Below are 12,452 nucleotides of genomic sequence, written 5' to 3' on the forward strand. Positions count from 1 at the left end.
TGGACTTAAGTAAATAAACATAGGTAAAGTGTTATATCAGTGCGAGTCCTTGGCCTCGTGGAAGAGTCGGCAGCGGATGGGAAGAAGCTATTTTTATGGCGTGAAGTGTTGGTCCTGATGGACCGCAGCCTTCTGCCGGAGGGGAGTGGCTGGAACAGAGAGTGTCATGCATTTGAAGTGGAAGACACATTCACATTGGACACATTCAACTATGCCAATACCAAAATGAACATTGTTTCTGTCGTAGGGTTAGGTTGAGAGATTATGTAGTAGTGTTGTGCAATAATACATTATTACAAAACGTGCAGTTTGTTTACTCTTAGAGATGTTCAAAGCCTGACTCCAAATGAGTGCAGAGATCAGCATGTTCACTGTAGGAGTCTTGTCGGAGAGTGTTGGTTTGTGGAGGAGTTGATGTTTGGACTGATTCTGCCTGAGATGCAAGTCAGGGCCTGGGGTCTTACCATTCTCTATGAGGAAAGAGAAACTCACATTCTTTCTGTGTGTGTGTGAGTGTCAGCGTGTGTGTGTATAACAAGCGTGGGGGGGGTCAACTTGTCTGTCACTGTGTGTGTGTGTGTGTGAGCAGCCCCCACAGCCCACTCACTCTGCTCTTTGACTCCAATGTCCATATAAGGCTGCTGGCTCCATGGCAACCACAGAGCTTGAATAGCAGTGTCAAATCCCTGAGCACACACACACTCAGCCCCCTCCCCCTCCTCACACACTCCTCCCCCCTTTCTCTCTCACACAGAACAGAGGCTGAGAAAAACGGAGGGAGAAGCAAAGGAGAGGAAGACAGAGGGAGAAGGAGAGGACAGACTGAGAAGCAACCAGCCTATCCGGAGTCTAGACCTTTACATCTTAATCCAATCTGTGCACTGTGGAACCACAGAGAAGGAGGAAAAGAAGATTGATCCTGACCCTTGTTGCTGAGCCACACGGGAAGCTCATTCATAAGGACAGCAGGAAGGAGGTAGTGTGAGGCTAGGCCGCTAGCCTTTAATTCTCAGTGGAGAAGAGCTGACAATCATCGTGAGACAGTCTGCTTTGGAAGCAGCTAGCCCCCTGAGAGTAGCTTAGCTGCTAGCTAGCCAGGTCAGAGCTATTTAGAAACTAGCTAGTCTGGTTAGAGTTACATAAAAGCTATCTAGCCTTGTCAGGGTTACATAGCAGCTAGCTAGCCTGGTCAAAGCCACATTGCTTTTGGTTGGAGCTATAGGACAGAATACTACCATCTCAACCAAGCCGGGCTCTGGTAGCCACCAACAAGGAAGAGAGTACTTCCTGTAGCAGGCGAGTGTTGGACGTGCAGGCTGAAACGACCCCAGCAGAGGCAGGCTCAGTTCCTTCAGGATATTGCAAGAGAGGTGGGCTGAACCAAGCTGTTCTGCTGGTGGTTGGACCGGAAGAGGACTTGTGTGGCAGAATGTTGTTGTTGCTTAAGAGACTGAAGTTAAACTGTGCTCTGGCTATGCTTTCCCTCAAGCCTGGCCTCAGTGTGTAGAGGGCTGATCAGGAACAAGATTAGCTGACACTGGACTGTCTGAAGGGAAGGCATCTATGACTACTTCTCCTGAGGTAAGCTGCAACAGTTCCCAGTAATATTATGTTAAACACGCCAAGGTGTTATGTGAGGGTGAGCTTGGGGAGAAAAATAATGGTTCTCCAGACATGTGCTGAGGGCTAGCTAGTGGCTAAGCTACTTCAGCCATGACTGATGCTAAACACAACATTTGTATCTAACCCTAACCTATGCGAGACAGACAGAACACAGACAAAAAATGTGTCTTACTACCCAGTATTGTAAAATAAAAAAACTAAACTAACTCAATGTTTTTCATGTGAAATATTTCAGGTTTGAAGTGCAGAAGACCATACTTCCTACAAATTGGGCTAAAAGTACATTGTAACTTAATAATAACAGGAAAAGGGAAACAGAAAAGAACAAAGCATTTAGTATTTACATACAGGCAAGACAGGAATTCCTAGAGTCTCACTGTTTCCAGGTCACGGCTTGATAGTTCCGATCCTGTGCTGGGTCATAGTGCCCTGTAGTTAGCATACCGCCAGGTTCTCAGTCTCAGGTGAGTCAAACTCCAAGTTAGCCTACCTGGGCCCTGGGGCCCTGCATTTCCTCTAAAGGTCTGAGGAGCGAGCGATGGCCATGGTGAGCGGGGGGTGGGGAGATCCCAATGGGGGCACCAACGGGCTGGGGGAGAAGAGCTACCTGAGGGAGGAAGATGAGGCCTCGCTCCAGGCAGGAGGCAGCGACATGGAAGCTGGGGATGAGGACAAGGCATGCGTGGTGGACTGTGTGGTGTGTGGAGACAAGTCCAGCGGGAAGCACTACGGAGTGTTCACCTGTGAGGGGTGCAAGAGTTTCTTCAAGAGGAGCATTAGACGCAACCTCAACTACACCTGCAGGTGAGGGGCATGCTGGGTAATGGAGTCATTGGTTGAAGGTGTGAGTGGGGAAGAACTTCGAATAGAGTTTTTATGCATTATTCCTGTATCATTTAAGGACCATTTCCTAACTTCTAACTACAACTGCTTGATACATTTCTACATATTTAATAGTGAACCCTAAGTTAGTCTATTATGGATGTCACAGCTGCACAGAGGAAATGGATACGATTTGGTGTAATGAGTCATTCATTAATATATAGTTGACTTCATGCAGAGTTGTTACAATGGCCCACAGCATTGTTTGTCCTGAGTGTTTGCACACGATTGTGTGACTCATGTCAGTGAAATGAGTGCTGTTTTTGATATCATTGGTCTCATAACATTATCAAATTAACATCATTGTGGTGTTCATTATCGCTGACGTTGGGACATGACTGCTATCGCTTTAACTATGGCTGATGTTGGGACATGACTGCTATCGCTTTAACTATGGCTGATGTTGGGACATGATGCTTTATCAATGGCTGATGTTGGGACATGATGCTTTATCAATGGCTGATGTTGGGACATGATGCTTTATCAATGGCTGATGTTGGGACATGACGCTTTATCAATGGCTGATGTTGGGACATGATGCTTTATCTATGGCTGATGTTGGGACATGATGCTTTATCAATGGCTGATGTTGGGACATGACGCTTTATCAATGGCTGATGTTGGGACATGATGCTTTATCTATGGCTGATGTTGGGACATGAAGCTTACATTAAACATTTCACAATGCTAATCAACTTTGCTTACATGGCTACACTCTTCCATGCTGCATTTTTGACGTTTAAGTAGGGTCGGCCCAAGCCTTTATGGGGCCTTAAGTAGAATTGATTTGGGGGCATATTTTTTATTTAATTTTTTTACATGAAACTGTAATTTCATGTACTTTTGGGGGCCCTCTTGGGGACCCTCAATTTTCATTTAGCTTCTGTACTAGGTCTGGGATTTCAGCATATTAGTCTGATTTTTCAAATCAACTTTTTACCGGTCCAATCAGCGAACAGAGGGAGTGGCTGAGAACGATGACGTTGATTTTGTGCGCTAGTTGGGTGTGTTTTGCCTTCGGCAAGGGCACAACCTTTGTTCTCTCACATATATATTTATTTATTATTATTGTTTATTTTCGCCCCCCTAAGGATCAGTCAATATTTGGACTACATTCACAACGGCGGTGTCAAAAGGTTCGTCTTGGTAGCGATTGCGTTGGTTGTATTTTTATTTACGTTCCGTTGGATGGTTTAAGTTCAAATTACGTTTTTGTGACGAAAAGTGAAGCTAACGGTGGCTAACTTGCTAGCCACAGGCACTGACGTTACTAACGTCACGAAAACACGCGTGACTACCTGTAGCAGAACATTCGTTTCGCATCTGTTAACTTGGGGGATAGCTAGGCTAACTATAGCTTTACTGCAAGGCAGCTGCCGAAATGCCACAAGCCAAGAGGCCAGGGTGATAACTATTTACTCATTTTACTTTGTGATGTGAAACACAATTGTGAAATGTAATGTACAATATTAGCTGATATTATTAAGGAAGTAGGCCAACATCTACTTTCGGAAACGGTAGTCTACTATTTCACTGAAGCATTAGCATGACATTAGCCTCTGTTGCCCGGGCAACACATACTACAGTGGTCTATGATGCATCTGTTTTCAATCGTTAAAATAAACATTCCTCACAAATAGATTTTCGTTGTAGGATTTATTATGACATTACATTACAAGTAAACGATTTGTTGGTGAAATTATCATTACCTGTGGTTTCAAACCAGTGTTGCTCACTGCAACGCTGTAGCCTACGCGAGACACACTACTAGGGAGTCAGGTGGCTGAGCAGTGAGGGAGTCGGGCTTGTAATCAGAAGGTCGCTGGTTCGATTCCCGGCCGTGTCAATTGACGTTGTGTCCTTGGGCAAGGCACTTCACCCTACTTGCCTCGGGGGAATGTCCCTGTACTTACTGTAAGTCGCTCTGGATAAGAGCGTCTACTAAATGTAAATGTACAAAAACATCTACAGAGCTGTTTAGGAAGTCAAACGGCGACAGAACATGTTCGGCACTCCCCTTACTTAAATCAAAAGTCTTTCAATAGGTGAAACTATCTGACTACTAACCTGAACTTCATTGCCACAGCCTAAACGTCAATCTGTTCATGAAAATAATTAATTTCAGCCTAAACCGTACAACGTAACGTTAAATCCAATTCAACCAACGCAATCGCTACCAAGACGAACACAGCAGTAGTCTAGTACTGTACTCTAGTAGTACAATTTACCGGGGCAGCTTCTCCACACAGGGCTATATCGCATTTTGCGTTGTTACTGACAATGATCGCTACCAGTGAGCTTTTTATGAATGAGCGATTTTCCACTAAATAAATGTCAAGCTTATTTACGTTTTTGGGGGCATATTTTCAGTTAGCAGATGGTAGGCTACTGTTTGAATCGCGATTCCATCTTCTACTGCAGGTAACGTCGTAGAATAATCTTCAAAGGGGGTTCTTTATTCATGAATGAATGCAATATGAGTAGGCTAAATGCCTGAAAATATCACAAGAAGTAAAAGGACATTTAAGTCATAGAGATTAGGTCAATTTTTACACCAGTCTGCCAAATGTATTCGTTTTGATTCAGCTATGAGGCTGCCTCTTGCAGGGGAAATGAGAAGACATCTATTTCATTCTACACTTCACTCGTATTTTGAGTTGTAAATGAGCAGCAAAAAAAAATGCTTTTAAATCTATGTAATCTTTATAAATAATAAGTATGCATTTTTATATAAAATATACAGAAATATCAGTTGTAAAAATTTCATTAAAAAACGGAACCCTGTGCAACCGACGCAAGCAAGCACACCCTACAATTTCCCCAGAAATTGTACTCTCTCTAGTTTTAGTTGTAGTTCGATAATGGCGGCGGAGAAAGATAAGATGCGAGCGAAGCCATTCGGTCCGTTGTGGCAATGCTGCCGGATATCCAAAAGTTAAAGCCCGAGCAAGAACAATCTTTGCTGAGTTTTGTTGGTGGCCATGATGTTGTGGCTCTCCTCCCCATGGGGTTCGGGGAAAGTTAGATTTGCCAACTCTCTCTGTCAGTGGTGAAGGAGTTGGCTGAGGTGAACGCTAGCGATTGGTTATGGCAGATCCAGAGTGGCTCTGGGCAGATCCAATAGTTTTAAACTTCAACAGAGTACCCGCCTTCAAAGAAGTTAACTCTTGTCAATGGAGCGATCCCAGACTCTCTGTACAAATGAAATGTATGAGAGTCTGGTTAGGACCAGGCTAGGAAAGTACAGGAATCCCTGGTTTTACGCAGCGGAGAAAGTAACCCTCCGGTTGCAACAAGTTTACATTTACATTTATTCATTTAGCAGACGCTTTTATCCAAAGCGACTTCCAAGAGAGAGCTTTACAAAGTGCATAGGTCACTGATCATAACAACGAGATAGCCACAAAACATTTCGAGTAGCCAAAACATGAAGCACACATTGTGAACAACCAAAGTAAGTGCCAAAGGGAAGAACCATAAGAGCATGTAGTTAAACAAGTTACAATTAAACAACATGAACTGCTATAAGTGCAAGTGTACCTGTGGAAAAAAAAAGACAAGCAACAATAATAAAAAACAATATATCACAGCGAGTACAAACAATTTTAAATCAGTTACCACTAACCACAAGAGCAACAAGTCTCTGAGCAAGAGTCATTGTGATCCTTGAGGGAACTAACATCGGGTCAAGCGAACCATTCCTAAGTACCGTTGTACTCCCGGAACAAGTGCGTCTTGAGCCTTTTCTTGAAGGTGGAGAGACAGTCAGTGTCTCTGATGGAGGTGGGGAGTTGATTCCAGGTGGGACCCAGGTGGGACCACCAGACGGTTGTCTGAAGAAGACCGTAGGTGACGGGGGGGGTGTAAAGCTGCAGGAGAGACTTGATGTAGACGGGTGCAGTCCCGTTCACTGCTCGGAAGGTCAATACCAGGGTCTTGAATCTGATACGGGCCATGATAGGTAGCCAGTGGAGAGAGATGAGGAGCGTCTGGGTAGATTGTAGACCAGGCGGGCCGCTGCATTCTGAATCCTCTGAAGAGGGCGGGTTGCACATGCTGGGAGACCAGCGAGCAGCAATAGTCCAACTTGGAGAGGACAAGTGCTTGGACTAGCAGCTGGGTGGAGTGCTCAGACAGGTATCTCCTGATCTTCCGGATGTTGTAGAGGGTGAATCTACACGACCGGGAGACCGCAGCAATGTGGGCCGTGAGGGAAAGCTCGTCGTCCATGGTAACCCCAAGGTTCCTGGCAGAGGATGAAGGGGTCACCGTCGCAGATCCCAGGGTGATTGAGAGATCGTGGGAGATGGAGGGTTTAGCTGGGATGATGAGAAGTTCTGTTTTGGCGAGGTTCAGCTGGAGGTGGTGCTCGGTCATCCAGGCGGAGATGTCTGTGAGGCAGGCCTCAATCCTAGCTGAGATCCCCGGATCGGTCGGGGGGAACGACAGGTACAGCTGCGTGTCGTCAGCGTAGCAGTGGTAGGAGAAGCCATGGGAGGTGACGATTGGTCCAAGTGAGGTGGTGTACAGAGAGAAGAGGAGGGGTCCAAGGACGGAGCCCTGTGGGACACCAGTGGAGAGCTGGCGAGGGCCTGACAGTTTGCCTCCCCAGGAAACCAGAAGAGTTATCTTGTTTAGCACTGGTGAAATAAACTTTGAACAGTATTAGCATGCCACCGACTGAGGCAGATAACAGGGCTTTGGCTGGTTTCATGTTTATACTTTTATTTAAGTCTTCCACCGTCTGTGTGTATAAGTTCAATTAAAACAATAATTATGTATTGTTGTTTTTTACTAAAAAGAACAACTAAGAATTGAACTATTCAACTTGATATGTTCACTGCTGTTCAAATAATTTGATATGTGGCTTAGAAATGTAATATATTTTGTTCAACAAAAATATTTTAGAGCTGTAATCGCATTACCTTGATACCGTGAAAGCATATTTTTTCTCAAGGTTAACATACCGTCAACATTTGATACCGGCCCATGTCTAGCTGGTACGATGCAGGGTTAGCTGGTATGATGCAGGGTTAGGGTTGTCTGGTATGGGGTAGGGTTAGCTGGTAGTTAGATTTATTTAGGAATTTCAGTAGGAATTTCTATGGGCATATGTGAAAACCTCTGTGAGATTGCTTGTAAGTTATACAAATACAATTAGGTTTGATTAAGTAATGTCACCATTAACTCTTTTCTAGGTCCAACCGAGAATGCCAGATTGACCAACACCACCGTAACCAGTGCCAGTACTGCCGTTTGAAGAAGTGCTTCCGTGTGGGAATGCGCAAAGAAGGTACCTACCATTCTCTTACACACATTAATCAGTGATTCTCAAACAGTGGCACGCGGTGCTCCCTCTAGTGTTACGCAGAGGAATCTCCGACATTTAAAAAGTGAATACAATTTATTATAAAACAAAAAATACTACTTTGAATGAAAATACCTTAACCATTACATAATTGAAATGGGATTTCAAATTATAATTGTTTCTTTCCTGTAATATTTTTGTTTCAATATTAGCCTATTTTAATGAGCTAAAACGTGAAAGCTAAATGATTGTGGCAAGATTGAAAGCGCAGAGGTAGCTAAAATGATGGTTTGAATGGTTTAAATACACTGTAATCATGGCTCCAAATGGGAACTATCCAGAAGAGAAGTACACATCATGAGGATGATGTTTCGAGCGGCCCTGTAGAAACTAGAGTAGACAGTGAACCCTCTGCGACCTCAAACAAAGGACGAAAGCACTTGCTGCACACCGGACCAGTGTTACGGCCACTGTCTCCCACAGATAAGTTAAGTCTCCCATTTTAGCACAGTGAAATCGTGGGAGAGCAGGGCATATCTTACCTTTCTGCTCTGCCTTTATTGCACAGTTTTATATATACGTGTATATTCATTCATTCATAGCAGATGTTTTTCTCCAAAGCAATGTATAGTAGCCTATATAAAGATGGTCCAGTAGATAATTAAAAACTTGAAGTGCGCAGTTCTAACAGTATTATAGTGGTTGGTGCCAGGCAACAGTCAGTGTTTGCAACAACAACATCTGGAATACAACTTACAAAAAAGGGTACATTTTGAAAAAGTACCAAACGTTGTACACTAACCCGAACCCTACATGATGCTGCGTACCGTGCCCTTAGATAAACTGATTAGTGAAGACCTTGATGGCAGGTCAGCTGATCTGGCAGGTCAGCTAATCTGGTGCACCTCAGATTTAGAGAGTATGTCCAATTCATCTCTGTGTTCCTTCTGAACCCCACCTCCAATCCAATCCCATCACCCAATCATCCATAATCCTTTCCATCTATCCCCCATATTCCTCCCCCCTCAACTCCCTGTCCTCCCCCTCTTTCCCCTCATATCCTCTCCCCCTTGTCCCCACTCCCCCTCTCCCCCTCATCTGTCTCTCCTCCCCCTCTCCCCCTCATCTGTCTCTCCTCCCCCTCTCCCCCTTGTCCCCCCATCTCCACTTCAGCAGTTCAGCGCGGGCGCATCCCTCCCTCACACGCCAGCCTGAGCCCTTCCATACCCCCAGCAGGGGGCACCAGTGGCCTGGGAGCCAGCGACTTCTACAGCAGCAACAACGGTAGTGGAGGGCAGCCAGTGTCGGAGCTTATCTCCCAGCTGCTGCGTGCCGAGCCATATCCAAGTAGCCGCTACGGCCATCAGTACAGCCAGCAGGGGGGCCCAGGGGGCCAGGGGACCTCCATGGGCATTGATAACATCTGCGAGCTGGCTGCCCGCCTGCTCTTCAGCACCATCGAGTGGGCCAGGAACATCCCTTACTTCCCTGAGCTGCCCGTTTCAGATCAGGTGGCACTGCTGAGGCTGAGCTGGAGCGAGCTGTTCATCCTGAACGCAGCCCAGTCCGCCCTGCCTCTACACATGGCGCCTCTACTGGCTGCTGCGGGGTTCCACTCCTCGCCCATGTCGGCTGAGAGGGTGGTGTCCTTCATGGACCAGGTGAGGGTGTTCCAAGACCAGGTGGACAAGCTGAGCAGGCTGCAGGTGGACTCTGCTGAGTACAGCTGCCTCAAGGCCATTGCTCTTTTCTCCCCAGGTGAGTCATTACACTTTCTAATTTCACAAAAGCTAGGCTGCATGTATCACGGTGGAGACAACCATCTCAACATTTACATTTAGTCATTTAGTCAACATAATGCAGAAGATGAGATTTGTTGGGACCATTGGCAACTTGTCACTCAGTCACATATTCGTCAAGTTATCACACAATTTATTAAAAAAATCTCTTTAATCCAATTCAATAAAATGACAATCAACTATATGTACATGAATCCACTTAGAGGCTAAATGTATGTCACTGACAATACTTTTGTCCACAACTGTACATCAACATGTTGGATGTTAACAGAGCATGCTCCCCCTCCCCAGATGCCTGTGGGCTGACAGACCCGGTACACGTGGAGACCCAGCAGGAGAAGGCCCAGGTGGCCCTGACGGAGTACGAGAGGATGCAGTACCCTGGCCAGCCGCAACGCTTTGGCCGTCTGCTGCTGCGCCTGCCTGCCCTGCGCGCCGTGCCCGCCAGCCTCATCTCCCAGCTGTTCTTCATGCGCCTGGTGGGCAAGACACCCATCGAGACGCTCATCCGAGACATGCAGCTGTCTGGGAGCTCCATCAGCTGGCCCTACGTCCCGGGACAGTAACCCCTGCGAAGGTCACCCCTCCTGGGCAGGGGGGCTTGGCACACAGGCCCCTCCTGGTTGACTCATTATTACCCATCTGTGTGGATTCACAGCCAGCTGGATATCATACGTACTGTACTGCCTTCCCTTCTTGATCATAACCAACTGTTATCATCCAAGCTCAGACTGGTCCCAGCCTGGCTCGGCTCTGTTTCTGGTCCTTCCCTGTTACAGGGTTCTGGTCCTTCCCAACCCCATTACAGAGTTCTGGTCCATCCCAGCCTGGTGCCTGCGTCCTGGTGCCAGCAGTGCTGCTGGGACCCACTATGCCATCCTCCTATCACAGACTACGAATGTGACGGCACACACACAGGGCTCCAGATGGCCTCTACTACTGTCTTGCTCTGCTGTCTCAGCTGCACCGGAGTCTCTATCACCCAGAACCCTCACACAGCCAGACCACACAGACAGACAGGCCAGAACCCTCACACAGCCAGACCACACAGACAGACAGGCCAGAACCCTCGCACAGCCAGACCACACAGACAGACAGGCCAGAACCCTCGCACAGCCAGACCACACAAACAGACAGGCCAGAAGATGTCACCATGTCAACCAGTCAGATCATATGGTTGTGTGTGTCAGAAACAAAATACTTGCATTGTTGAATCATTCATAGGGCTCTTGATGTTGTTGCTTTTGAGCAGTTTAAATAACACAGTGAACTGGACTGATGCCTCTGCAGTCTACCATGTGGAGGGGACCTCTGGCAATATGCATCTTCTCTTTCACCACAAGCCGCCTTCTTCTTCATGAGAACTGCCTGTTCCACTTCAACACCCAGAGCTCCAGACACTCACAACCCTGGATACTAAACACTGCTAGTTCATATGTCCGCACAAACTGTCAACTGAAATGTTCTTATTACAGCGGAACAAGATGATGACATGGCTAGATTGTGAGACTGTGACAAGCTGATTGTTGACCACTGTTCTAACATGTGACAGAAAAGGCAAATGGGTTTACCTGTGACCTGACCATGCTGGACCTTCCAACATGACAAGCCTGAGAGGCTTAAGTGTACCATACATGGGGAACTGAACACTCAATTATTGTTCTAGAATATTCCTTTTGAGGTGAAGTTGTCCTGTTGCATGTTTAGATTATGTGTTTAATTGTACTATTTACACAATGGGATAAATTAGGCCTTTTTCTAAAGTTGGATGGTTACTTTTTTAACTTTTAATGTTTCACATGAAATACCTCTTAACATCTACTGAGATACCCGAAGACTGTCAAGCTGGGACAGCAACTTGAATAAAAGTTGCAGAGTGAGGCTCTGAATCGTTTGTGGGCCCTTTCTCAAGCATGGCAGGTCCGCTACACTACGTTTAGGGATAGTGTTAGCCCAGGAGAGGGACCAGCACCATGCGTCGTCATGGCTACAATGCCAAAACACTACCTGTTAGAGAGACAGAGAGAGGGTAGGCCCTACCAAGTCATTCTAACAACTGTTTACCTCACAAAGCCCTCATCTTAAATAAATGTCAATTACCATTCTCTCTCTATCTCCCACCCCACACACACACCAAGTCACAAACTGATAAATGTATTATTCATGTTTTAGTATCATTGTGTTGATGAGTTATTTTGTTTGTTTCATGTGTATGGAAGCATTAAAAGACCAAAACCTAATTGAATGTTTGTTTGTTGGTCTTTACAGTTGTCAAATACATTCAAATGAAGTTGAAGGTAGTTTGTGCAACAGAAACCAGATTTGTTGTTTTTATATATTTTGTTGTTAAATAACAACATTACATCTGGACAAATAACTGACATACATAAAATACCTGGAATATGCACACAATCAGAATTCAAACAGTATGTCTTTGGTAAAAGTCTCAATTAGAGGCATCAACTATCTGAAATCTTGCAATACTTATTTCCATTGGAGGAACTGACCTGAAGTGACCAGACTCACCCATCCAGTCCTGTTATATTGTCTTGAAGGAGAGGGGGGAATGTGGAGGGCTGCTGGGTGATGAAGTAACCAGTAGATAGCCATGGTTCTTTTACAAAATGATGTATTCATATTCTTACTGGGGGAATTTGCAGAGTTGCAAAGTTTTGATTTACAGTCAAATATTCTACCACTGAGTATACTCAAGTTTTAACCTTCATGTTGGATAACAGCTATTTGTCCATTAGGCTTAAGGCCACTCTCCTGTCCTGGATAACGATGTTCAGAGTGTTGGTGTTGTTGAGGCCCTGAACACAGAGTGGTATTCAGGGCTG

At 45.6% G+C, this 12,452-nt stretch overlaps 1 protein-coding gene across 2 annotated transcripts; it reads left to right on the top strand.

The window, feature by feature from the left end:
- Positions 1 to 789: 789 nt before the first annotated feature.
- Positions 790 to 11,852, top strand: nr2f6a (nuclear receptor subfamily 2, group F, member 6a). 2 transcript variants are annotated; one of them, XM_067252577.1, is made up of 5 exons: positions 790 to 1,581; positions 1,859 to 2,427; positions 7,704 to 7,798; positions 8,987 to 9,571; positions 9,904 to 11,852. In XM_067252577.1, exons 2-5 carry the CDS (start codon positions 2,162 to 2,164, stop codon positions 10,176 to 10,178), a joined length of 1,221 nt encoding a protein of 406 aa, XP_067108678.1. In that variant the 5' UTR covers positions 790 to 1,581; positions 1,859 to 2,161; the 3' UTR covers positions 10,179 to 11,852. The 2 variants fall into 2 exon arrangements, with proteins under 2 accessions (XP_067108678.1, XP_067108679.1); XM_067252578.1 differs by having other exon boundaries at positions 8,990 to 9,571.
- The last annotated feature ends 600 nt before the right edge of the window (positions 11,853 to 12,452 follow it).

Source organism: Osmerus mordax, chromosome 16 (assembly GCF_038355195.1).
Source record: "Osmerus mordax isolate fOsmMor3 chromosome 16, fOsmMor3.pri, whole genome shotgun sequence".
Classification (NCBI taxonomy): Eukaryota; Metazoa; Chordata; class Actinopteri; order Osmeriformes; family Osmeridae; genus Osmerus; species Osmerus mordax.

Excerpts from the sequence above, each read along its gene's own strand:
- nr2f6a (XM_067252577.1), top strand. The coding sequence starts at position 2,162 with ATGGCCATGGTGAGCGGGGGGTGGGGAGATCCCAATGGGGGCACCAAC. Across the intron at positions 7,799-8,986 it reads TGTGGGAATGCGCAAAGAAG|CAGTTCAGCGCGGGCGCATC; the intron begins GTACCTACCATT and ends TCTCCACTTCAG. Across the intron at positions 9,572-9,903 it reads CATTGCTCTTTTCTCCCCAG|ATGCCTGTGGGCTGACAGAC; the intron begins GTGAGTCATTAC and ends CCCCCTCCCCAG.